Source organism: Opisthocomus hoazin, chromosome 2 (assembly GCF_030867145.1).
Source record: "Opisthocomus hoazin isolate bOpiHoa1 chromosome 2, bOpiHoa1.hap1, whole genome shotgun sequence".
NCBI classification, from domain to species: Eukaryota; Metazoa; Chordata; class Aves; order Opisthocomiformes; family Opisthocomidae; genus Opisthocomus; species Opisthocomus hoazin.
In genome coordinates this window covers 53,157,559-53,181,239 of record NC_134415.1, presented here as the reverse complement: position 1 = coordinate 53,181,239, position 23,681 = coordinate 53,157,559, and the positions used below count along the sequence as shown (strand labels likewise).

Sequence of the window (23,681 nt, the reverse complement as noted above, 5' to 3'; positions counted from 1 at the left end):
GGAACTTTATCTCCTTCTACAGGGCACTGAGGTTTTGACTGGGCAGGACCAGCCCAGTTGGTGGATCCTCTGGTGTTAACCAACCAGGTGGCCTTTGCTAAATGAGTATCCCAGTTTTTGAAAGTCCCACCCCCCATTGTCCTCAAAGTGGTTTTTAGGAGCCCATTGTACTGCTCGATCTTTCCAGAGGCTGGTGCATGGTAGGGGATGTGATACACCCACTCGACACCGTGTTCTTTGGCCCAGGTGTCTATGAGGCTGTTGCGAAAGTGAGTCCCATTGTCCAACTCGATTCTTTCGGGAGTGCCATGTCACCACAGGACTTGTTTTTCCAGGCCCAGGATGGTATTCCGGGCAGTGGCATGGGGCACAGGGTAAGTTTCCAGCCATCCGGTGGTGGCCTCCACCATTGTGAGCACATAGCACTTGCCTTGGCAGGTTTGTGGCAGTGTGATGTAGTCGATCTGCCAAGCCTCCCGATATTTATATTTTAGCCATCGTCCTCCATACCACTGAGGCTTTACCCACTTGGCTTGCTTGATTGCAGCGCATGTTTCACATTCATGGATAACCTATGTGATGGCGTCCATGGTCAAGTCCACCTCTCGGTCATGAGCCCATCTGTATGTCGCATCTCTTCTTTAGTGGCCCGAGGTGTCATGGGCCCACCAAGCTATAAAGAGTTCACCCTTATGTTGCCAGTCCAGATCCACCTGAGCCACTTCAATCTTAGCAGCCTGATCCACCTGGTGGTTGTTTTGATGTTCCTCAGTGGCCCGACTCTTAGGGATGTGGGCGTCCACGTGACGGACTTTTACAACCAACTGCTCCAGCCGGGCAGCAATATCTTGCCACAATGGGGCAGCCCAGATGGGTTTGCCTCTGCGCTGCCAGTTGTTCTTCTTCCATTGCTGCAGCCACCCCCAAAAGGCATTGGCCACCATCCAGGAGTCGGTGTAAAGATAGAGCACTGGCCACTTCTCTCGACTGGCGATGTCTAAAGCCAGCTGGATGGCTTTCACCTCTGCAGACTGGCTGGACTCACCTTCTCCCTCAGCCGTTTCCGCGACTTGTCGTGTAGGGCTCCATACAGCAGCCTTCCACCTCCGCTGCTTCCCCACAATGCGACAGGACCCATCCGTGAACAGGGCATACTGTTTCTTATCTTCTGGCAGCTGGTTATACAGTGGGGCCTCTTCAGCACGTGTCACCTCCTCCTCTGGCGATGCTCCAAAATCTTTGCCTTCTGGCCAGTCCATGATTACCTCCAGAATTCCTGGGTGACTGAGGTTTCCCATTCGGGCGCGCTGGGTGATCAGCACGACCCACTTACTCCACGTAGCATCGGTGGCATGATGCGTAGAGGGGACTCTTTCTTTGAACATCCAGCCCAGGACCGGCAGTCGTGGTGCTAGGAGGAGCTGTGCTGCAGTGCCAACCACTTCTGAAGCAGCTCGAACACCTTCATATGCTGCCAGAATCTCTTTTTCAGTGGGAGTATAGCGGGCCTCGGATCCTTTGTATCCCCAGCTCCAAAACCCCAGGGGTTGACCTCAAGTCTCCCCTGGTGCTTTCTGCCAGAGACTCCAGGTTGGGCCATTCTCCCTGGCTGCAGTGTAGAGCACGTTTTTAACATCTTGCCCTGACCGGACTGGACCAAGGGCTATGGCATGAACTATCTCTCCCGTTTAATCTGTTCAAATGCCTGTCGTTGCTCAGGGCCCCATTCAAAATCATTCTTCTTCCGGGTCACGTGGTACAGAGGACTTACAATCTGGCTGTAATTTGGGATGTGCATCCTCCAAAAACCCACAACACCCAGGAAGGCCTGTGCTTCCTTTTTGCTGGTTGGTGGAGACATGGCTGCTGTTTTGTTGATGACATCCATTGGGATTTGACAGTGCCCATCCTGCCATTTTATTCCCCAAAACTGGATCTCTTGCGCGGGTCCCTTGACTTTACTTCGCTTAATGGCGAAACCGGCTTTCAGAAGGATCTGAACTATTTTCTCCCCTTTCTCAAAAACTTCCTCCGCGGTGTCACCCCATACAATGATGTCATTGATGTACTGCAGATGTTCTGGAGCTTCACCCTTTTCCAGTGCAGTCTGGATTAGTCCATGGCAAATGGTGGGACTGTGTTTCCACCCCTGGGGCAGTCGATTCCAGGTGTACTGGACGCCCCTCCAGGTGAAAGCAAACTGTGGCCTGCACTCTGCTGCCAAAGGGATGGAGAAGAATGCATTAGCGATGTCAGTTGTAGCGTACCACTTGGCTGCCTTTGACTCCAGCTGATACTGAAGTTCTAGCATGTCTGGCACTGCAGCACTCAGCGGTGGTGTGACTTCATTCATGCCACGGTAGTCTATTGTCAGTCTCCACTCTCCAGTAGATTTTCTCACTGGCCATATGGGACTATTAAAGGGTGAGCGAGTTTTGCTGATCACTCTTTGACCCTCCAGCTGGCGGATCAGCTGATGAATGGGGAGAAGGGAGTCTCGGTTAGTGAGATATTGTCGCTGGTGCACCGTTGTGGTTGCGATTGGCACCTGTTGTTCTTCCACCCTCAGCAACCCCACAACGGAAGGATCCTCCGAGAGACCAGGCAAAATGGACAGCTGTTTTATTTCTTCTGTCTCCAAAGCAGCTATGCCAAAAGCCCACCGATACCCCTTTGGGTCCTTGAAATACCCTCTCCTAAGGTAGTCTGTACCAAGGATGCACGGAGACTCGGGGCCAGTTACAACGGGGTGCTTCTGCCACTGCTTCCCAGTGAGGCTCACTTCAGCCTCCAATACACTCAGCTCTTGGGACCCCCCTGTCACTCCCAAAATACAAATGGACTCTGACCCTTTGAAATCTGATGGCATTAAAGTACACTGTGCACCAGTGTCCACTAGAGCTTTATACTCTTGTGGATCTGACTTACCAGGCCACCGAATCCACACCGTCCAATAAACGCGGTTGTCCCTTTCCTCCACCTGGCTGGAGGCAGGGCCCCTCTAATCCTGGTCAGAGAATTTGCTGCTCACCTGCTGTAAAAATGACTTGGAGGTCCCCTCCAGAGGATCAGAATCAAGGTCAAACTGCCTGCCTGGTCTGGAGAGCTGGCTGCTGGAAACTGGAGCGGCATTTTTCCTAACAGAATCCCCTTTGGTGATTGTTTTACCTCGCAACTCACGCACTCGTGCCTCTAGACTTGAGGTGGGTTTTTCATCCCACTTCCTCATGTCCTCTCCATGGTCACGCAGGTAAAACCACAGGGTGCCCCGTGGTGTGTAGCCTCTGTATTCTCTCTCCTGAGCAGAGGAACGCTTGCCCCTAATAGCTGAGATGCTGGCCCGTACAGGTGGGGAGTGGGATATATTCTCTTTGATTTGCCGGACCTCTCGGGCCAGTTTCTCCACAGCTGACACAAGGGAGGAAGAGAGACTTTCCTCATATTGCCAGAGTCTGACAGCCACCTGATCCTCTGTTGGTGGCTCTTTACCTTTCCAGTTTACAACTGCCAGTGAGTTGGCATATGAGGATGGTGCGCTCCACACAAACTTCCTCCACATAGATGGTGTGCACTGGACTTCATCTGGGTCTGTGGGTAACTGCTCATCGTCTGGTTCATTATAAACCAGCTCCCGCACAGCTAATTCCCTCAAGTACTGAATACCCCTTTCCATATTGGTCCACTTGCCAGGATAGCATACAAAATCGTCACTGAAGGGGTACCTCTCCCTCACGCCTGACAGAAGTCTCCTCCAGAGGCTGAGGGCTTGTTCCTTTTTCCCAGTGGCCTTGTCAATGCCCCTGTCCCTGGCCAGGGATCCCAGCTGCTTGGCTTCCTTGCCCTCTAATTCCAAGCTGCTGGCCCCATTATCCCAGCACCGCAGCAGCCAGGTGACAATGTGCTTGCCTGGATGGTGGCTGAAATCTTTCCACATGTCTCGCAGCTCACCCAGGGACAGGGACCGGGTGATGATCTCTGCCTCTATCTCCCGTGATGACCCTGGCTCATTGTCATCCCTCCTGGAGCGATCTGCTCTCTTTGCGTCTTTCTTTAGTTTTACAGGGGCGACTGCTACTGGCACAGGTTGGTCATTGGGCTCAGCTGCGATGCCTGCAGCTGGAGCTGGAGCTGCAGCGCCTGCCAGGGGAGCCGGGACAACACCAGTGGCAGCGGCAGCCGTGGTGCCGGTCAGGGGGGCTGTGACTGCCTGCTGGGCTGGAGCGGCTGCAGGGCCAGCTGGGGGGGCAGCGCCAGCCGCAGTGCCTGCCGCTTTGTTTCTCCCCCCCTTCCCCTTTAGAGCACTGAATCGGGTTGAACAGGGAAGCTCGGCAGGCATGGGCCAGACCCCAGCACATGGCAGTGATTTGTGTCTCTCTGGAGTTCCCAGGGTGGCAGCACACTTTTTGCAGATATTTTACTCGTTTGTCAGGATCCTGCACTTGCTCAGGGGTGAGTTTCAAAAACATTGGGGGTGTCCACTGCTCTAGACACCTGCCCATGCTGTCCCACACACCCAGCCACTCACAGCTATCCGGCCCCGGGGCAGGTCTCTGCACGATGTTCTTAACGACTTGTTTAGCCCTAAACAAAACCTGAAGCCCATTCAGGAGGCAGAACAATAGGAGCGTGCTGGTCTGAGCATCCCACGGGTACTCGAAATTCTCAAAAGCCATTAGGACCATCCTGAAGGAGAGAGGGGGGGGCAAAAGAGTGGGGGAAGGTATCCCCTCCGGTTTTCCCCACAGATTGGGTTTGATTATTCACAAATTCTAAGACATAGGATCCGAGGTATGGAAATGACTGCAGTGCCGCATGCAAATACAAGCCTAATTTCATGCACAGTGATGTTACTATGTCATAAGTCGATATCGTACAGTAGAGCAAAATCATCATCCGGATCTTTTTGCCAGTGATGATGAACAGCACGGCATTGAACACATACTGCAAGTAGGGATTCAAATACCACAGCCATTTGATCAAAGTCAGAAACATTTTTACCGGCAACTATTTAACTAACACAGTAAATGCGTATAACAAAATTTAACAAAATCTAAGAAAGCTGTTTTAACACACGCTGCTCAGCCCTGCCGTTATCCCCACCCCACGTTGGGCGCCAAATTTAGTGTTATGGTTTGGCTGCGGCTGGCAACAAAAGTGCCACGCGGCCGCCCCTCCCCCCCCGCTGGGGTGCAAAGGAGACTGAACAACCCAGAGAGCTGCTGCCCGCACTCCCGAGCCGCGAGTGAGTTTCCGCCCCACCGGAACCCAGCATGATGGCACATGGTATGGAATACCCTGCTCTGTTTGGTCAGGTGGGGTCAGCCCATCTGGCTGTGCCCCTTCCTGGATTCTGGTGAAAATTAACCCTGTCCTGGCCGAACCCAGGACAGGAGCCAATTAAAGACAAAAGGAGTTCCCACCTGGCTGGGATCGGATGTCTGAAGTGTGAGCTGAGGCTGCTTTGGATAGTCTTCAATATCCAAAGATCCGTCATCAGTGAAAGGTCTAGTTGAATTCTTGAAAAAAAAAATATTTCTCTCTAACTCTGGAACAGTTTGCCCAAGGAGTATAAAACAGCTGTCTTGGCTTATTCTCATCTTTTCAAAAGCACGTGTCCTTCGCCTGGGTATCCCTCGTGGTGTAAATTGGTGTTATGAATTGACCCTGCCTACCACCCAGGGGTTGTGTGTGGTACTTTTGCATCTCTTAATTGACCTGTCTTACAGCGGTCTGCCCTCCATCAGTAATTTGTATCTAATTGTGGATGGCAGAAAACATTAAATTACATTTCCAAGAATGCTTTTTGAGACGCATATGACTAAAATTGGCTGCTTACAGGTGGAAGTCTTTCATCAGAGGCATGCAGTGTTGTGTTTCTGATGCAAGTAAGCCAGAATGCTCCAAAGAATGGTGAGAAGACTGCTAGCTGCAGACCTCCCTGGGCTTTTCATGTACTGCGCGGAGCTGTTTGTGTACTGTTGGATAAGTGTGGTTGCCCTTGCAGTTGGAAGGTTTCGTGCAGATTGCTTGTAGGAAAACTCTGTGCCTTATGCAGAGATCGCTGCTCTCGCTGCAGCCCGTTCAGATCCTTTTGTGAGATTGGCACGTGGTTTGTTTGTATCTAATAGCATTCAGTTTTTTGTGTGTGATATTTAATAGCATTCTCAAACACTATGTTGGTTGAGTTCTCCTTCTTGCCCTTGCTGCAGGGGAAAGGCCTTTTATGTGTGAAACATGCGGGAAGAGCTTTGCCTCTAAGGAGTACTTGAAACACCATAACAGAATCCATACCGGATCCAAACCATTCAAGTGTGAAGTTTGCTTCAGAACGTTTGCGCAGAGGAACTCACTTTACCAGCATATAAAAGTTCACACAGGTAGGAGATGCTCTTTTTTGTTTGAAACAAACTATCACAATTTTAAGATGTAGGCCTCACAGTTGCTTAATTTAGACAAAGGATTTCTCAACCAAAATTTTCCAGTACTTTTAGTTCCTACGCTACGTACGCGTTTTGATTCTTGGTGCAGTGTGGTTTTTTCATCCGCTTCCCTTCTCCTGACACTCCCTGTGCTTCTTACTGAGTTGCAGAAATTCTCTGAAATACTTCCAAGGGATATGCAGATATTGTTAATAATGCTGCTGCGTTGTTAGCAAGAAGATTATTCGTGACCAGGGAACTATCTCCATTGTAGCTCTGAGCAAAGCACTGCAGAGAGCTTTTCTCGTTATTGTCTGCTTGTCCAGCTTTCACACTTGTGTGCTTTCCTGCTTGGATTTTCTTTTCAGTGGCTGTTTTACTCCCACCTGCTCCTCTGTATTTTGAGTAGAAAGCAGTGACCATAGGTACAGAAACACTGACTTTCAAGTGGTGCTGTCTGTGTCACATAAACTTTGTGTCGGTGTGGAAGGACAAGAGAGCAGTCACTTTCACTCTTTGCAACCTTAGCATTTCTCTCCATTTTATGTTCTCTTACCCTGCCTCTTTAGAGGGGCAGCACTCTGGTTTCTTCCCAGTGCTACCTCTAAATTTCATCCCTCCCTCTTTCTCAAGTTTTCTTATCCGCTTTCTCAAAGTCCACATTATTCAGCAATAGAGCAGGTTGCAAATACCCATGTTACTTTCATCATGTAACAAATACCACACTTTCTTAGCCAGTGCCACCCTGTAGGAAGTGTCCTTGCCAATATTCTCTGCTAACCAAGTTCTAGTTTGGCTGCCGTGCCTTGCTCTTTCTTTACTTCCCGCATCTGTGTGTCTACTGTGGCATTACTGTGCGGGAGCAAGGGACATGGGCACGGCAGTGCTGATGGTAACACTTTTTTCCTGTTCAGAAATGTCATCTCTTTTTCTGTGACACTACTTGCATCTGTTAGAAAGTTTTTCAATATCCCTTTTTCTGCCTTAGCTGAGGAAGGAGTAAACAGGAGACTCTCTAACCATCTGGTTGTTTCAAAAAGTGCTTAATACACTGCAACATGATAGTTCCTGATGTATTTGGAGAGAACCTAGTGGTTCTGAGCAGCTCTGATATTCGTGCTCACAGAATGTACCTTGTAAATAGGAAAACTTGTATTCCGGGCAGGACTTCAGTTGCTAATGGAAAATACGTGTAAAAAATGTGAAGACTTCAGTGGTTGCACAGATTTATGCGGGCTATGGGTCTAACCCTTACTCTGTAAGTATCTGCTTACTTCAGATATGTCAAAATTTATCCAACTGTGAGAATTCTGAAAACATCTTGGGTTTTTTCTGAAGATGCTGTGCATGCCTGATTGTTCCGTGAAGTACAGGGGTTACTGGAGGTTCCCCAGTGAGCAGCACTCGTAGCACCCTGACATCACCACTTTATGTTGTGCTCTGCCTCCAGGCGAACGCCCCTACTGCTGTGACCAGTGTGGTAAGCAGTTCACGCAGCTGAATGCACTGCAGCGTCACCATCGAATACACACCGGCGAGAAGCCATTCATGTGCAACGCCTGTGGGCGAACTTTCACTGACAAGTCCACCCTCCGACGGCACACTTCGGTAAGAACCTGTCATCCCACTGCCGTGTAGCCCTAGAGACTTCTCCATGGCCACCTACAGACCTGCCAGCTCTGTCAGGCCTGGAGGGAAATGTGCCCGGTTTTTGTTGGGTTAAGCGCATCGTCCTCTCTCTGATGTTGCATTAAAGTACTCGGATGGTTTGTGTTCGGTCCCGGGTCTGCAGTGAAGCTGTACTTAATCCATTGTGGTGTGGCCCATGTAGGTCACACCTGAAGACTGTTCAGTCACAGAGTTGTTCCTCCGAGCATGTTCCCCATGCAGCTGGCAAGCGGCAGGAGAATTCGCTGCCTGGGCCAGGCGCTCTGCTGGACCAGTTAGGTGCGTTACGAAAACTGGAAGCTCCCCAGGGACAGAGATGAGTGCATGGATCTGTACTGACCTAGTTTTGAGACAGTTCTGTGGGATGAAAAGAGAGGCCTTTTCTACCAGCATCAAGTGCAAGCTGGATCCAAGCTTTTGCCTCTTGGACAGTCATCATGTGTTCAACCTTCTGGTTTTTGGCTCTTTTTGTTTTTCAGATACATGATAAAAACACACCCTGGAAGTCCTTCCTTGTCATTGTTGAAGGAGCATCTAAGAATGATGAAGGTCACAAAACAGAGCTTCCCGATGAAGAATATGATGTGTCACCGAAAATACCAGAGAAGCTGCTGTCTTTCTCTGAAAATGGCCACTATCAAAACTTGACTGCTGTCCCAGGGAGTGTGGCTGCGCTGCATGACAACGGTTCTGCCACGGGAACAGACTGTAAGTCGGACGGGACTCCGGGCCCCCAGGAAGCCCTTATAGCTACCACTTTAAGTGAGCTGACAGTGCTCCACACGCAGACAGACTCTATTCAGCCACCGCTTCATGCTCTGGTGAATATGGAATAATCTGGTATTTACAAATCCAGTTTAAGCTGCACCCTTTGTATAGTCCTTTGACTTTGCCAATAACCAGCTGAGGGAACTAGGGAAAGCTATTACAAGGAAGCAGGGCTAGACGTGAAAGACATGCGCTGGATTTCCAGAATTTCCTCAAAGAATTCATTACCCACCTCCAACATGTACTGCTCCATCTCCTGAAGGAAGGGCAGGGTAACACCACAGCAGCGTGGTGTAGAGGAAGCAGAAGTCCCAGGAAGTTTATTCCCTGCCAATAAAAGGGTGTAGTTCAGCTTGTTCACTCTAGCTGGCCTGCGGTGAAAGTAAGTACCTATATTCAGATAGGTGATAAAGAAGGTGTGAGTTTGACTTGCAGTCAATTTGATGACACGTGTACAATCAAGAGAAATGATGTTGTGTTTCTCAGCCTGGTAGCTTAGTGAAATTAATTGCATTTTCCCTAGTGGAAATTCATACATAAAGTAAGTTTTACTAAATCGCTTTTCAGGAAATGTTGGTTTCCCTCTGCTTTTGCCAAAGATCCAAGCAGTGATCCAGCTCGCTCCTTGGGAGTGGTAGCAAGCTTTGGAAAGATCTGGAGTTTGATTCCAGGGGTTTTGATTCTCTAGTAGCAAAATGGGCAAGTGGGAGCCACGTGCTGCGGCCGTACGGGTGGTGGTATATATTTGACATTTCGCTGAAACCTGGTGCAGTTTGACACTTCCACTCAGTCAGTTGTCATCTTCTAGCTGCCCTGGCGTACACAGACCTTGGCAGTTGAGAGACCACAACATCTCTTGTACAAATGTCTATGAAAAGTAGTACTTCAGCTATGCTGGGAAAGCTAATGTGGAAAGGCATCTCATTGCCATTTTCCTGTTAACTTGTACCATCTAAACTGTTTTCTGCTGGTCCAGATAGGTCAGCAATGCTCTTTTCTCCACCATAACTCAAACATCACTGTTGCTCTGAACTGCAGACCTACTTTTAAATTAAGTAAAACTTGGGTGGGAAAATTTAATTACTGTTTTGGTGTCGAGTTACTACAACCATTTCCACCAGTGGAAGAGTCTCCAGAGGCAAATTCAGATACAAATGGGAGGCAGTCCGGGTTCATATGACTAATGGCATAAAAAGATGCAAGTAAGTGAAAACTGTACTGGACTATTCAAGGGATTTAGGCCTCTCTCTCCCAGATTGCGAATACTTTGTCTGTAAGACTAGATTGGAATCTGCGTGGCAGTTTTAGGCTAGTGTCTGTTTAACTGTCCCCTGTGAGGTGTTAAAGAGGCAGGCCTTAAGAATGTAAGTGATGAATAAACTTACAGTTCAAAGGCTTTAATGGATTAGCATCTGCTGCTAAATTTTAGTGGAATAACCCTGGCAATGTGCCTTTGTTTTGTTTTAAATCAGGAAATGTGACAAAGTGAGCACAGGGACTCAGGGCCCTAAGCATGACTCCTGTTCAGCCCATGCCTCACACCTGCAACTTCACACAGCCTGCTCCAGTAGCCACGGGCTTGGATCCCAGCACCACCAATTGCTGTGAGAATCACGTTCTGTTTGGGCATTTCTTACCAAGCCAGACAGATCTTTCCTTACTAGCTCCTCCCTACCCCAGGGCATGCATCCCCGTGTCCCCCCAGTCACGTCCAGCAGCTGGGAAAGCTGTTGCACAGGGAAACCCGAGAGCGCTTCTGTCCAGGGTAAGCATTTGCTGCGTTTGCTGAAGCTCAGGCACCTGTGCTAACACCAAAGCTGAGCTGGTTGCCTTCAGATTCATCTCACTGGAGCACTTGGGAGGATTTGGGCTATTTTCCCTGTGCAGGGAAGGAATCTTTGAAATAGCTGGCACTGACAAAAAGAAACATTTGACTGGGCTGACTCTTGGTTTTGGGAGCAGCTGTCTATCAGCCGCAACTTGCTGGCATGGTTAACGCTTCAAAACTCAGGACCAGATTCCCAGTGCCACCACATAAAATGTGGAGCTTTTCTAAACCATTTTTCTGTTCTGCTCTCTTTAGTTTAGTATTAATGTAGTATTTCCACAGAAACTTTCTCAGCTGAAGCTGTGAGAAAAACCTTTCTGAAAGGTTGCGTTAGTGTAAAGGTAAGCACAATCAAGCCTTGTTAGGGCCTGTCCTGAGGCTTAGGGGTTGGCAAAGCAATAAAGATACCCAAACCCTGGCACAGAGCTATTTTTGAACCTTAAAGGGATGTCTGATATGTTACCATGGAATCTTAACTTAATCTATAGAAAGGGAATTTTTTTTTTTTAAAGATAACATTTCCAAGAGGTTATATTTGAAATATTTATTCAAAGCACGACGTTCCTGTTGAAGTGCGGTATTCCCAATGGCCAACGTAAAGAATCTGTAGATATATTTAAAGTCTGAGCATTAGCACCTGTAGGCAGGGAAACTTTTGTACTCCGTGGATATTCGGAAGTGAGTTACTCGTATGAACTGTTCTTATTAAAATACTGAACCCTTAAGCCTGACCCTGCCGGTGACTTGATGATCGTATCGAGCGTCTCTGTACCCTCCACATAATGCATAGACACCCGTCGCTGTGAATGCACGAAGACTGGGGTAAGTCCCAACTCGGCTCGCCTGCAGGCCTGAAGCTGCGGGTGCCACTCTCCCTCCTCAGGCCCTGCTGCCAGAGTGACAGCGCAGCCCTGCGGAAGCCTGGGCTAGACCGCACCTTTCTGTGAGCCAGGATCAGTTTCCTGGAGCATACTTTTCGTTAGGCGTTAAGAAGTGCTCCTGGAAAAAAATAGGGAACGTGACCCTTGGGGACACTCCAGTTTCCTGGAGCTGACACCTTGTACAACAGGCAGTGAAGGGTTGTGACAGTCACTGTAAAATGGTCAGCCCGTGCTTTCCCATACGAGTACTCGCCCTCAGCGGGTACCTTCACAGGCCGCCAGAGTAACTGAAAGGAAGCACTATGCACAATGGCTTTTGTCGTCACACCCCGCAGTTTCGGGTCAGGCTCTAGCTTGAGCCTGCCTTCTGCATTTTCCAGGAAAGAGCATTTATTGCCACTTACATTCATGATTTTCACTTTATTAATGTACAGATTCACACAAAACATTATATTCTTGCTAAGGCCATTTCATTAATAAGTTTTCATAGTACAGAGTTGTGTACTGAGGGGAAAATACAGCAGAGTGGCAGATTGTCATTTTAAAACTGTCACAATTTACCACTGATACACTGGAGGACATGCTGTAGCCTACTTATACAGAACTAACAGTTGTATTTTAATTATATTACTCCAGAGCACAGCAACAGACCACACAACCCCATGGGTACGGTCTTCTGGTCCACCAGCTCCGTATGCATCTTATCAGAACCGTGCATAATACTGACAACTGGAAAAGTGAACAAAAAAAGGCATCAAATATTTGCCTCGGTTCTGTGTGACGACACTAGGAAAAGTAAACCTCACAGCCTGCACTGCCCCTCACCAGGGCTCCAAGGGTGTTGGATGTAAGTGAAGACAAACCTGTCAGTACGATGGGTCTTTGCTGGCTAGGGAGACAGGTAAACTTTTAAACAAAAATGGTTCCAACCCCGTCCTTTTACCAGCAGCAGTTACAGCTTTGGGCCCTCTTGTAGAAAATCAGAGCAAATCTGCAGCTACTCCAACTCCAGCAGTAGGATGACCTACCTACCACGCGGGCCGTGTCCTAAGCCCAGTACTTTCTCTGCCCAGTGGAGGTGGCACAAGCACATGAAGGACTCTGGTGCAGGGATGGGGACACCCTCAGAAATGTCAGTCAGTCCTCGTTTCCAATGAGCTGAGGTGTGCACCTGCCTCTCACGGCGTCTCGGGTGGACACAGACCAGGACCCCAAGCTAAACAAAATTTAAAGTATTTCTTCACCAAGTTTGTGGGAAAGCCGGACGTGACACATGGTGGTCTAAGTTAAAGTGATAGTTTTGTTGCAGACAGAGGTTGATCGTGAGCTGTAGCCTTAAAAGCACATCTGAGAAGTGAAGAAACTGAAGTCGCTTGGAAGAATGAGCATTGTCTCGGCTTTTTCAGTGCACTCACTGTGCCAGTTCTGTGCAGCTCATGGGTCTTTCCTATCAAGTTGGCATGCACAGAATAGTCTACAGAAAATAAGTGACCAGTGAGATCAGTCAGGAAAACAAAACAAAAGTAGTACTTTGGCAGGTGCCAGGAGCGTTTTTTGGTTTTGTTTTTCATAAGCAGGTGGTAGAGAGAAAGTACCACCTTCAGCAGAACTAAACCCCTTAGACCAATAAGCCAACCTCTGTTTAACACAAATAGATACCTAGATTAAAAACAAACTGAAGAGAAGTGTGAAAGGCAGCATTCTGGCTGCCAGAATACGAGCGGAGACAATCACTTCATCGAGAGAAACAACAGGCAGAGTCCACACTGGGCGGCAGCACCACCCGAAGGTGCTGCTGGAGACTATTGTGATATTACTGCTCTGGCCATGGAAAAGGGCCCACCTGAACAGCAGCTGTGCCAAATAAAGCAATTAATTAATTACTCATTCATTCTTTATGTGTCACTAGTGCAGCTGAAAATCACTTCATTACAGAGAAATACTGAGTGACAATTCCCACTGCCAAACTGTATAGGCTCCCGAGTCCTTCTTAGTACATGCACATGAAATAACAGGTAGCTTAATCAGCTCTAGTTGAATAAAGCATTGCATGGAAGAGCCTTGGGTGCAGACATTTTCAAATATATTTCTAAAATTACTGCAGGAAATTTTAAACATGTCTACACCTTTTCAAAGCAAGCTCGATTCATCTGTCACCCAGACAACCAAAACAAGGTTTCTGTGTAACATAAGTCTCGAGCAACACCTTTGCACGTCACAAGAAGGAGGCAAAGAGGTCAGACTCTTAACGGGTATTTGCCCGGCGCACACACAAGACCTGTGGTAGAGACAGCAGCAGGATTTCATGTAAATGAAAAGCTAGAAAAATAGATATTACTTGGGTCAAGTCATCTCGGGGTAGGAGGGATGGGATGCACCACAAAATAAAGGAAGTGGAAAAATAGATCCAAGAAAATATAGAAGAACCTTACATTTTATATTTAGATCTGAAATACAAAATACACCATTAGCTACATCTACTCACAATGACTGCGTGGAGGGCTGCCACCAATCTAAGCGGTCCCGTCCCCGCGCGTGTAACCCTTTCAGCACTAGGTCATGACGGATTCTGTATTTATACATGCACACATGTATCTGTATAGGACGTATACACACACATGCATGCTGTATATGAGAGTCACAAAGCCTTTCACTAGCACCATTGAGAAAGCTCCATCATTTAAAAAAAAAAAAACACGATCCGAGTGCATCTGACAGAGGTCCATTTAGAAACGGAAAACAGTAACAATACAGCAACAGATCAGAAGCCATTATTTGTACTGCACTGGCGTGGACAAAATATTTACACGCTGGAGTCAACGGTACTGAGCCTTAAGACAGAACAGCGAGAAAAAAACAGTAGCTGCAAGTGCAGACTTCGGGTTCACAGCTAACAAAACCAAGAAGGGATTTCTGCCAGAAGTGCTTCTTTCACCTCAGAAAGATCTGCCAGTCATACCCAGAGCATCGCTTCTCATCTACCCATGTTGTCACGACAAAGAGCAGGATACTAAAGAAACACACAAGTCATCGGATTTGTGAGCAACAAAATAAAGCTAGATATTTTACCACGTATCCCATAGTGGTCCTTGGCTGTAACACAAGAACAAATTACTTAGGCTGCATGCCACAAATACCACGTGCAATTCACTTCAGATCCCCATCCCCTTCTCCTTGGATTGACTTTTTGATGCGAAGCAACATGGTTGTAAGCCACTGATCCAACCGCGATATTGAGTCAAATTCTTTAACCTATCCAGAAAAAGAAAAGGTTTAAATTAAAATCCTTAACTCTCAGAGACAAACTACTAATTTTACAGCATTAAGTTTGGGACTTGCTAGAGCACAGGCTGAAACCAGCTCTGCTAACGGCCATCTCTCCTGCGGGTAGTTTCGTGGCAGGATGGCTCAGCAGCAAAGTGCCCGGTGTTTTGCCCTGCTGGACTCGGTCGCAGCACTCGGAGCTTAGACAAACCGTTACCCAACATTTAACAGCACGCGCACCCAAAAAAAAAGATAAAAAAGGAACAACCCACCATCCACAAGTGCAATTTCGTCACTACTTACTGCCTCAGTGTATGCCTCGCAGTTTTGCTCCTCGTGGGCTTCCAGCAGTTTCTAGGAAAACACCATTAAAAATTAGAAAATACTCTTGTTACTGCATATTCCCGCAGGGCTGGTGCGTGGGCATCTCATCCCCAGAGGAGAGGGGACCTCTGCCCCAACACTGCAGGGCACCCACGTGTCCAGCAGTGGCACCTTCCCAACCTATTCAAACCACCTGCCATGAACATGGAAATCATTTGGGCTTTTTTAAGTTAGCTAGAATAATCATCTTTCTGCTGCAGCTGCTTCCACAAGTCTGGTATAAACCCAGTGCAAAGGGAGTCTGACGTCCTCTAAAACGTTCAAATAAGTGAGCAAGTCTATGGCAAGGTGAAAAAGCACAAAGGGCAGGGCAGTACGCATTTTCAAGCATGACTATTATTTTAATACTGGCTTTACTCACTTTCAACAGCTTGCACTCCCGTGAATCTGTGAACGCTGGGAACATTTCTTCATATTTCTCAAGTGCAAGCTGAAAGAAAGAAGACAACCCTTACGCTCACTTCACACAAAACTACTTGCTTTTTATTTTATTTTTTTGCCTTCCAGTCCTAAAAGCACACAGAGAGCTTGTGAAAGTACTGATGGCAAATCCAATTCGACACGACGGCACTTCAACCTTCAGTCTGTGCACCAGCCACGCAAATCCCTGTGCACGCAAGAATATGTCTCTGCCAACAAAGGTCGATTAAGAGGGATGCAGAAGGTTTGGGATAACCACTCTGAGCCCACTGACCTTTGCGTTCAGCTCGTCCACAATGAAGTGGCACAGAGCAGCTTTGAAGAAATACTCTTTCGCGCTATACTTGAGCAAAGGATTATCCATCGTGTTTGTTCCGACCTAGGCACAAAAAGATATTATTAGAGTTGGGAAAGGAAACTGCATCGTAAAGAATGGAATTAAAAACAGGACAGCTGATTGCAATGACACACGGCACCATAACGCGAATAAAGACCATGGAAAAAATGCCAGCGTCCGTAGAAAAAGCTCTTGGGAAGCCAGACAGACTTTTAACTAATGCCAAGGGAGATCAGAAACCCGCAGGCAGCTGCGAGAGCGCACCCACACAGCCCGTCCTCCCAGGGAGCTGCCGCCGCAGTTCAGGGGTACCGCGCTGGAACCTCAATGTGCCCTATCTGATGCAGCAAGGGGAAGGCAAGCGGAGCAGATTTTCACCAAGTTGAACATTAACTCTTCAGAAGCACAAAAGCAGCACTGCAAGTATCCTCAGGTAAATTCCTGGCACAAACGCAATCAAGTTTACAAACCAGGGGGGGAATTTTCTGCCAAACATATTTGTAAATACCATCAAAAGTCTAATTACAGATTTCCTTCCCCTAGCCTTTCTCTAGAAACAATAGGATTCGGGAGGGGGAAAAAAATGCCTTTAGTACATTAGAGCAACCCTTACAAGTGAAGGAGCAAACCAGGTCTCGTAAAGGCATAATGAGCCCCGAAACAAGTGAGATTAGCAGCTTCTAGGCCACAGCAGTTTTGTGAGACTGACACACTGACCCACTTTGCATTTTCAAGACATTTTTGCCCCGTTGGACGAAGCACACATCCTCACCTGCTCATAGATTTCAATCGCCTTCTGGTACTGCTCCAGCTGCGCGGCGTAGGCAGCCACCTTCAGCAGACACTTGTTGGCTGAGCTACAATCAATTATAGCATTAAAGTAAGTAATTGTGTCCAGGGGGGGGAGGAAATCCATACCCTGGTACCTCCAAGCACTACCTGTACTACTTAGCGTATATAAAAGTGGGACCCAAAAGCTGCAAATTGAGGGAATTTTCTTTTTTAACAGGCAAAATTAAAACACACGGAAAGGTGCGAAGAGCTTCAGCTCAGCACAGACCTGGCATCAGGACACCACTCAATCCCTCCGTGCTTTCTCTGCACCCAAAACGGGCACCCCAAACCAGACAAGCCTGCGTGCAGGAGGAGAACCTCAAACAGCAATCTGTCGAAGCAGGACTCGGGCATCCCACCAAACGACATTTTAGAAGAGGCTGGCAGGCGAGGTGTGCAAGCGCGTGGGGCATCCAGGACAAATCCCCATTTCCAGCCCTTCCCTGCTGCGACTCTTTTTACAAAAAGACCACTTGCCTGTTTGACTCCTCTCCTTTGTAATAGTCTGCAGCCTGCTCGTAGTGTGCAATCGCCTGGGGACAGAAACAGCACACTTGAGCGCCACTTCTGAAGTACGATTTTTGGTCAGACCGCATTCACAAAAGCTTTTCCATTCTGCGCACAAAGGGAGCAGCGGCACAGCGCGCTGCGGGGGTTTCTGGGGGAGCAAGGCGCTGCCGCGCATCCCCTGCACACTCAAAACACGAGCCTGCCCTTGGAAGTTTGACTGTGAACTTGTTAGAGAGTTCCGAATGCCAGTGCAGGTTTAACACAGGTGACAGCATGCTTGGGGTAACAACCACAAACGCTCATGATGACAGTGCGACAAGGCTTCTGCCAGGTTTGCGACGACAGAATAAATCGCTTAACAGAACAGCCCTGACATAGCAGGGCTTGATTTAAGTGGGGCTGCGCATGGAGAGGCAACACTGAAGTCATTAAGAGAGATAGATGGGATCCAATGAAGTGGAGTGAGGAAGCAAATGGTTGTCTAGAAACCCTAAATTTTCATTCTGCAAACTTCAGGCAGAAGATCTGCAGCCAGCTGAGCTGCTGCAGGATTCCTGCGCAGGGCCCTCAGTTATGGGAACGAGAGAGGGCTGGTGCTGAAGCGTGAACTGAAAGTAACAGCAGCTTCTTTTGGGTGCAGCAGAAAATAGCTACAAAACTGCCCCCACAACTTTCCCAAAGTGCTCTTCAGACGTGAAACACCACTGCGGTTGAGGAGGTTTCTCACCTGGGTGTTTCTGCCAGCCCTGCCGTGCTGCTCAGCAGAGGGGCACACGGAAGAGCCAGCATTACCCCGTCAGACCCGTGCTGCAAAAATCATCACCCACCACATTAATACTAACTTCAAGTTATGGGTGACTTGCACCTACACAAAGAAGGCTGGTGCCGGATGGGAGACGGGTTTTGTCGGCCGCGCCGAGCTCGGCGCTGCTCTGGCCGGGGAAGGAAATGCAGCCGTCACCGCAGCACCTGCGGAACAGCACCCAGCATCTTTACCTTTTCAATGTCCACCAGCTCGGCCTCGTAGATCTCCGCGATGGTGATGTGGTGCTTGGCAGCGATAGTGAATCGCCCCTAGAGAAGGCAGAGGTTGCACGTGAGACGAGGGCTCTCCCTCCGCCCAGCACGCACGGCATTTACCGAGCTGCATCTCTCACAAGCACACTGGTCCACGAGCTGCCAGTGCAGCTTCTTACCATGTCAGTGTAGATATCGATAGCTGCATTTAAGCAGTTGATGGCCTCTGCAGCATGAGTGTTCAGGAAAAACAACAAAGTCAGCCAGCACGTCAGAATTCCCAGCCCAAGACCTTCCCCCCACCTCCAAAAATCAGATCTCGGTAACACTTCTCTTCATCAGACCACAAACCAGCTTCTTCAGTAAGTATCTGCTCACGCATGTACGTATGAAGGTCTGGAACAGCAGACACAGCATTTTCAACCCCACGACCTACAGAAGTAACGTCTCTTGCATTTTTGCACCTGCAGATCTAATCCCGATTCACACAGCCCGAACACTCCCATCCCACCGACAGCTCGCCAGTTCACCCGCGCAGAAATTGCGACGCTGAAAGGTAACGATCAAAAATTAGGATGGACAAAATACGAACAACTTCTACCACAGGTCTGTCAGGCTGCATCCTCAAACAGCAAAATTCAAAATGCCTATCTCATAAACATGCAAAGGCTGCCATTTTCTAGGAAATTTGGGTGGTTTACAACTATAAAACAGTATTATCAGCCCTGAGTTAGTTTCTTCAGCCTGCTGGCACAGGAAAGCAAGGGTAATACTGGTAGGTTGGTTGGTTGGTTTCCAAAAGCTCAGGTAAGGTAAGGGGAATCGGAGGTCTTCCAGAAAACCACAGCCCTGCTCCTTATGACCAGGTGTAAAGAATCCAGATCCTCTTTCCTCATCCCATGAAAGGTCAGCCCGTTTTCCTCCAGCCTCGCCTCTGCCCCGGGGAAACCCCCTGAGAGGGAGCCAGGGCCAAGGGCAGGGATCCCACTGCGATCCAGACCTGCAACCTGCCTGAAATGTTCCTTCAGCAAGTGTTTCTCCAAGGCCAAGCTAAACCAGGAAGGAAGCTACCAAGGGGCAGCGCTTCACAACCAACGCCCTGCAGCGTACTGAAGTTCACCAAAGGTACAGCCAAAGCACCAGAGATCCCCTACAAGGAGATGACAGCCCTATGCATGCTGGTCCGTGCGGCAGATCAAGATGATGCTGACTACCTCACATCATCTGAAGGACTGCTCTGGAGAAGCAGAGGTGCAGGAGGTATTACGGCTTTCGGGTAGCCTGCAGTGAGGACCGCAGCCCCGCGGAGCCAGTGACCACCGAAAGCCTCCGCACACAACCTCCTCTGCCACGAAGCAGCTTTGCAAGAAACAGTCCCGATTTTGCTCCCCTTACCTTGTGGGTCTGCTTTTTTGTAGGCGTTCCCGGCATCCACGAAGCTGGTGGCTGAGTCGTGTTTGCTCTGCAGCTGCATGTGCAGCTTGGCCGCCTGACAAAACGCGTTCCCTGCAGCTGGGAGAGAAGCACACACCGACCCCATGTACCCCTCCGACCCGGCAACCAGCGGGATTGCAAGCACAAGTCATTTCCCAGGACCCAGAGAGCTTGAGAGATGCCACAATGCCAAATCATGCACGGCCAGGTGCTGCTCGCCTGCCGGGGGCTGAGCCGGTCCCCACGGGGGGCAGTGGGAGCATCCCACCCACCCGCATGTTCGTCCTTGGCAGTGCGTGGTCACCCTCGCTATGCTGCGCCCTGCATCTACAGGATCAGCAGGGGGGACCCCTCGCGTCTGGAAACCCAGCAGATTTGACATCCCACTCCAAAGGCATTTCCTTGCTGCAGGGCAAGCCCAGGGCAGCGCCCCTTTAGCAGGCTTCTCTGCTTTCATTTTCAAACAGTAAACGGTAGCCCGGCAGGAACGTTCAGGTCGAAACCCTCTGCCCACCCTCCCAATACTTAAATCATCGCAGGGCCGGGCGGAGCAGAGGAACTGCATCGCCACAGGGACCATCCCCATGGAAACACCCTGGGATGTAAAGCTCCACTGCGATAATTCGCAGGAAGATGCTGAGGCACTTGTGGGTCACCCTGGTGTCAGCCACCCTCTTTCACAGCCCCCCCAACGGCAGGGGCTGTACTCACCGCTCCAGTTTTTGGCAATCTTGAACATGTTGGCAGCCCTGGTGTACATTTCGCAGGCTTCCTCCACCCTGGTGTTGCCCCTGAAACGCAGCGAGAGAGCCCCTGATGCTGGGCCGGAACGAAACACCGGCCCGAAATGGGGGCTGAGAGCTGAAATGGGGTTTGGGATGTTGGAGCCCCCCCGTGCGCTCAGGTGACATGGCCCCTCCGGGCTGGACAAGGCTGATCGTCTTCATTTTAAAACACAGCATGAGCACCACGCTGCTCAGAGAGGGGAAAGCCGGATTTGGGGGACCAGCAGCCCCCCACCCTTGCCAGACCCTCTCTCAGGGGTGCCAGCTTGGTACCGATGCACGGTGGAGCGGGGAGAAATTCGGTCAGCGCCTAATGGGGTCCCCCACCCCGCTGCGAACAGGGAGCAGGCAGAGTAGGCAGGCACCGAACAACCAAGCCCCTCCTAGAAAGGGGAGGCAGTTTCTCATTGCATAAAGCAGGGATAGGAAGGAGAGGGGAACCCACTCCTGAAATGGCAGCTTCAGGTTTTGGCACGTTGCTAAAGAGTTGGAGCCTGGAGCAAGCCCCCATCTGCTCCTTGACTTGGGTCCCTCCTTTTTGGGCAGGAGCAGCCAGCTCATAAGAGTCTCATGAGACACTCAGCAAAAACACCCGCAAAATGCAAACTCTGGTATGTGACGAACAACTGCATCATTTCGAGAACATAAAGCAAATCAAAAATTAAGAGATGCCCGACAACTCGCTGCTTGCATAACACACGCCAGCCAGTGTGCACTCTCCGGGTCCCAGCAAACCAACCTCATCAGGCCACGCCCCAACACGCCGGTGGGTTTTCACCTCTGCATCTTCCGGTAGGGAATGCGGGCGAAAGAACAACTCAAGTCTAACTGACAGGGTTCAGAAGCGTAACTCGGCTCCTCAGAAAGGATGATTAATGATTAATTTATCTTGAGAGTGAAGTTTTTTTGATAATTAAATGCAGATTTCTTCATGGACTTACTCCCACAAGCTTGGTACTGCCCTCTCCAGCACACAGAATGTTCAGGGTTGGAAGGGATTTCTGGGGATCATCCAGTCCAACCCCCTGCCAAAGCAGGGTCACCTACAGCAGGCTGCACAGGACCTTGTCCAGGCGGGTCTTGAATATCTCCAGAGAAGGAGACTCCACAACCTCCCTGGGCAGCCTGTTCCAGTGCTCCGTCACCCTCAGAGGGAAGAAGTTCTTCCTCATGTTCAGACGGGACTTCCTGTGCCTCAGTTTGTGCCCATTGCCCCTTGTCCTGTCGCTGGGCACCGATGAAAAGAGCTTGGCCCCATCCTCCTGACACCCACAGGACAGATGCTCCAGTCCCCTCATCATCCTCGTAGCCCTCCGCTGGACTCTCTCCAGTAGCTCCTCATCTTTCTTGAACTGGGGAGCCCAGAACTGGACACAGCACTCCAGATGGGGCCTCACTAGGGCAGAATAGAGGGGGAGGAGAACCTCCCTCGACCTGCTGGCCACACTGCTCCTAATGCACCCCAGGATACAGCCCTGCTGACCCCACAAAAAAGGGCTGGAGCGCGGGAGGTGACAACATTTATTACTGCCATTTTTTTTTCCCTTCCTTCTTCTGGCAGCTGACCACGCTTCATTTCTAAGCACAGGCGGGTTTTTTGGACTGCTCTTCCTTGCCCTTGAAAGCCGCCTTTTGCGTGAACTCAAGCCAGAGGAGGCGGCACAAGGTAGCGCTACACCCTGCAAGGCATCCAAAACGGGGCGGTTTTCAGCCTTTTAGTCTCAAAAAAATAAAAAAGAAAAGCATTTGTGCAAGTTAATGGAGCTCTTCAGGAAAAAGCCCGGCTGTCAATAATGCTTCTGGCCGGGCACTCGGCAGCCTGGGCACTCCCTTTCACCAGAAGGACGCCTAGAGCTAAGTCACCCATCACCTTTTCTTCCATTTTAAAAGCGATTTTTCCTGCATCTATTTTTAGCCCAAGCACACGAGAAATTTGCCTCCTGAAATCTCCGCCGGCTCACTCCAAGGATTTTCAGCAATTTCCCGCCTGGATTACGCCCCTGGAGCATGCCCTGCCCGATTAATCTGCCAGATGCCAGAGGGAGGAATTTATTTTTAAAACTTCTGCTTTTCGGGCCGTGGGCACTAGGTTTTTTTCCAGGCTGTTGTTTAGAAAGATCGAGGCCTCCACGGGAGCATCGCTCCATAAACGCTCTTTTCCTAAAATATGTTGAAGGGGGGGTGGAAGCAAAGATCAAGGTCGCCAAAACTGCTAGTTTTTCAAAAGTAAGATGTTGCTGGAGGTGTGGAGCTCTCACACCTCCAGCAACATCTTACTTTTGAGCAAAAAGACCTAGTAAAAAGGACGATTTGCCCTTTTCTGGGGGTATCGCTGCCCCTAGCAAACCCATCCCTCTGGAGGGGCCAAGGGCTCGGTGCCATGAAGAGACGGCGGGCTCCATGGGGCAGAAAATTCGCCCCTAAAAACCCCCCGACCCTGGTCCAAACCCTGCCTGGAGCTGCCAAAAAGCCTCGGGGATGCTGGGGGGGGGGGGGGGGGGGGGGGTGTACAGGAGAGGCCGTGAGAGGATTAGCAGCGGGATAAAGCCGGGATGAGCGAACGAGCCGCTGTGGAGCCGGACCCGGGGGCACCCACGGAGGGTTGGACACGCGTGGGGGGGGGGGGGAGGGGGCCCAGGCAGGCACCCCGAGTTGCAGAGGCCGAGCGGGCTCATCGCACCCCTCACGGACAGGAGAGGCAGCACCGCAGGGGGCGGGGGGGAAAGGGGGCTGCGTTTTCTCTCCCCCTCACACACGGCCCAGCCGCTGCAGAGGCCGCGGGAGCCCCTCGCCCGCCCGCAGGGCCCCGCTCACCCGAAGAGCCCCCGCAGGAAGGAGTGGGAGCCCTTCACCCGCTTCTCGGCCTCCGCCATCAGCTGCACCGCCTCCCGCTCCTTCCCCGTGCTATCCATGGCGGCGGCGATCCTTCGGCCTCGGCCGCCTCCTCCTCCTCCTCCTTCTGCGGCGTAACGGGGGGGGGGGGGAGGGCGGGGCGCGCGCGTCACGCGGGCTGCCGGATCCACGCAGGACGCCCACCCCGGCGTGGGGAGGGGAGGGGAAAGCAGGGGTCCCTGGCGGGGAGTTTCTACGGAATCACCTCGGCTGAAGCTCACGCTCCCGGGAGAAGCAGCA

General features: G+C 50.1%; 2 protein-coding genes across 3 annotated transcripts in view; one reads left to right on the top strand and one right to left on the bottom strand.

Moving 5' to 3' along the window:
• Nucleotides 1-15,913, top strand: part of LOC104337849 (GDNF-inducible zinc finger protein 1) — a 24,340-nt gene extending 8,427 nt beyond the window's left edge. The window contains exons 4-7 of one of the 2 annotated variants that reach the window (XM_075413667.1): nt 6,210-6,377; nt 7,870-8,027; nt 8,567-8,795; nt 15,720-15,913. In XM_075413667.1, the coding sequence (XP_075269782.1) occupies nt 6,210-6,377; nt 7,870-8,027; nt 8,567-8,795; nt 15,720-15,862 (698 nt within the window). In that variant the 3' untranslated portion in view covers nt 15,863-15,913. Of the gene's footprint in view, nt 1-6,209; nt 6,378-7,869; nt 8,028-8,566; nt 11,417-15,719 lie in introns of those variants that run through there. The other variant, XM_075413668.1, reaches the window with a different exon arrangement.
• NAPB (NSF attachment protein beta) lies at nt 11,965-23,681 on the bottom strand. The gene is made up of 11 exons (XM_075413669.1): nt 23,364-23,681; nt 20,476-20,555; nt 19,726-19,842; nt 18,510-18,556; nt 18,310-18,387; nt 17,281-17,336; nt 16,742-16,826; nt 15,907-16,011; nt 15,574-15,642; nt 15,132-15,182; nt 11,965-14,816 (listed from the first exon to the last, which is right to left on the bottom strand). The coding sequence occupies exons 1-11, from the start codon at nt 23,459-23,461 to the stop codon at nt 14,712-14,714; spliced, it is 891 nt and encodes a 296-aa protein (XP_075269784.1). The 5' UTR covers nt 23,462-23,681; the 3' UTR covers nt 11,965-14,711.

What these genes read in the sequence shown, in the direction of transcription:
- NAPB (XM_075413669.1), bottom strand. Translation starts at nt 23,461, where the DNA reads ATGGATAGCACGGGGAAGGAGCGGGAGGCGGTGCAGCTGATGGCGGAG. An exon ending in AGCTGGTGGACATTGAAAAG is followed by an intron (nt 17,337 to 18,309) that starts GTAAAGATGCTG and finishes TTCTGTCCCCAG; the next exon opens with GCGATTGCACACTACGAGCA. An exon ending in GGGAGTGCAAGCTGTTGAAA is followed by an intron (nt 15,183 to 15,573) that starts GTGAGTAAAGCC and finishes GTGTTTTCCTAG; the next exon opens with AAACTGCTGGAAGCCCACGA.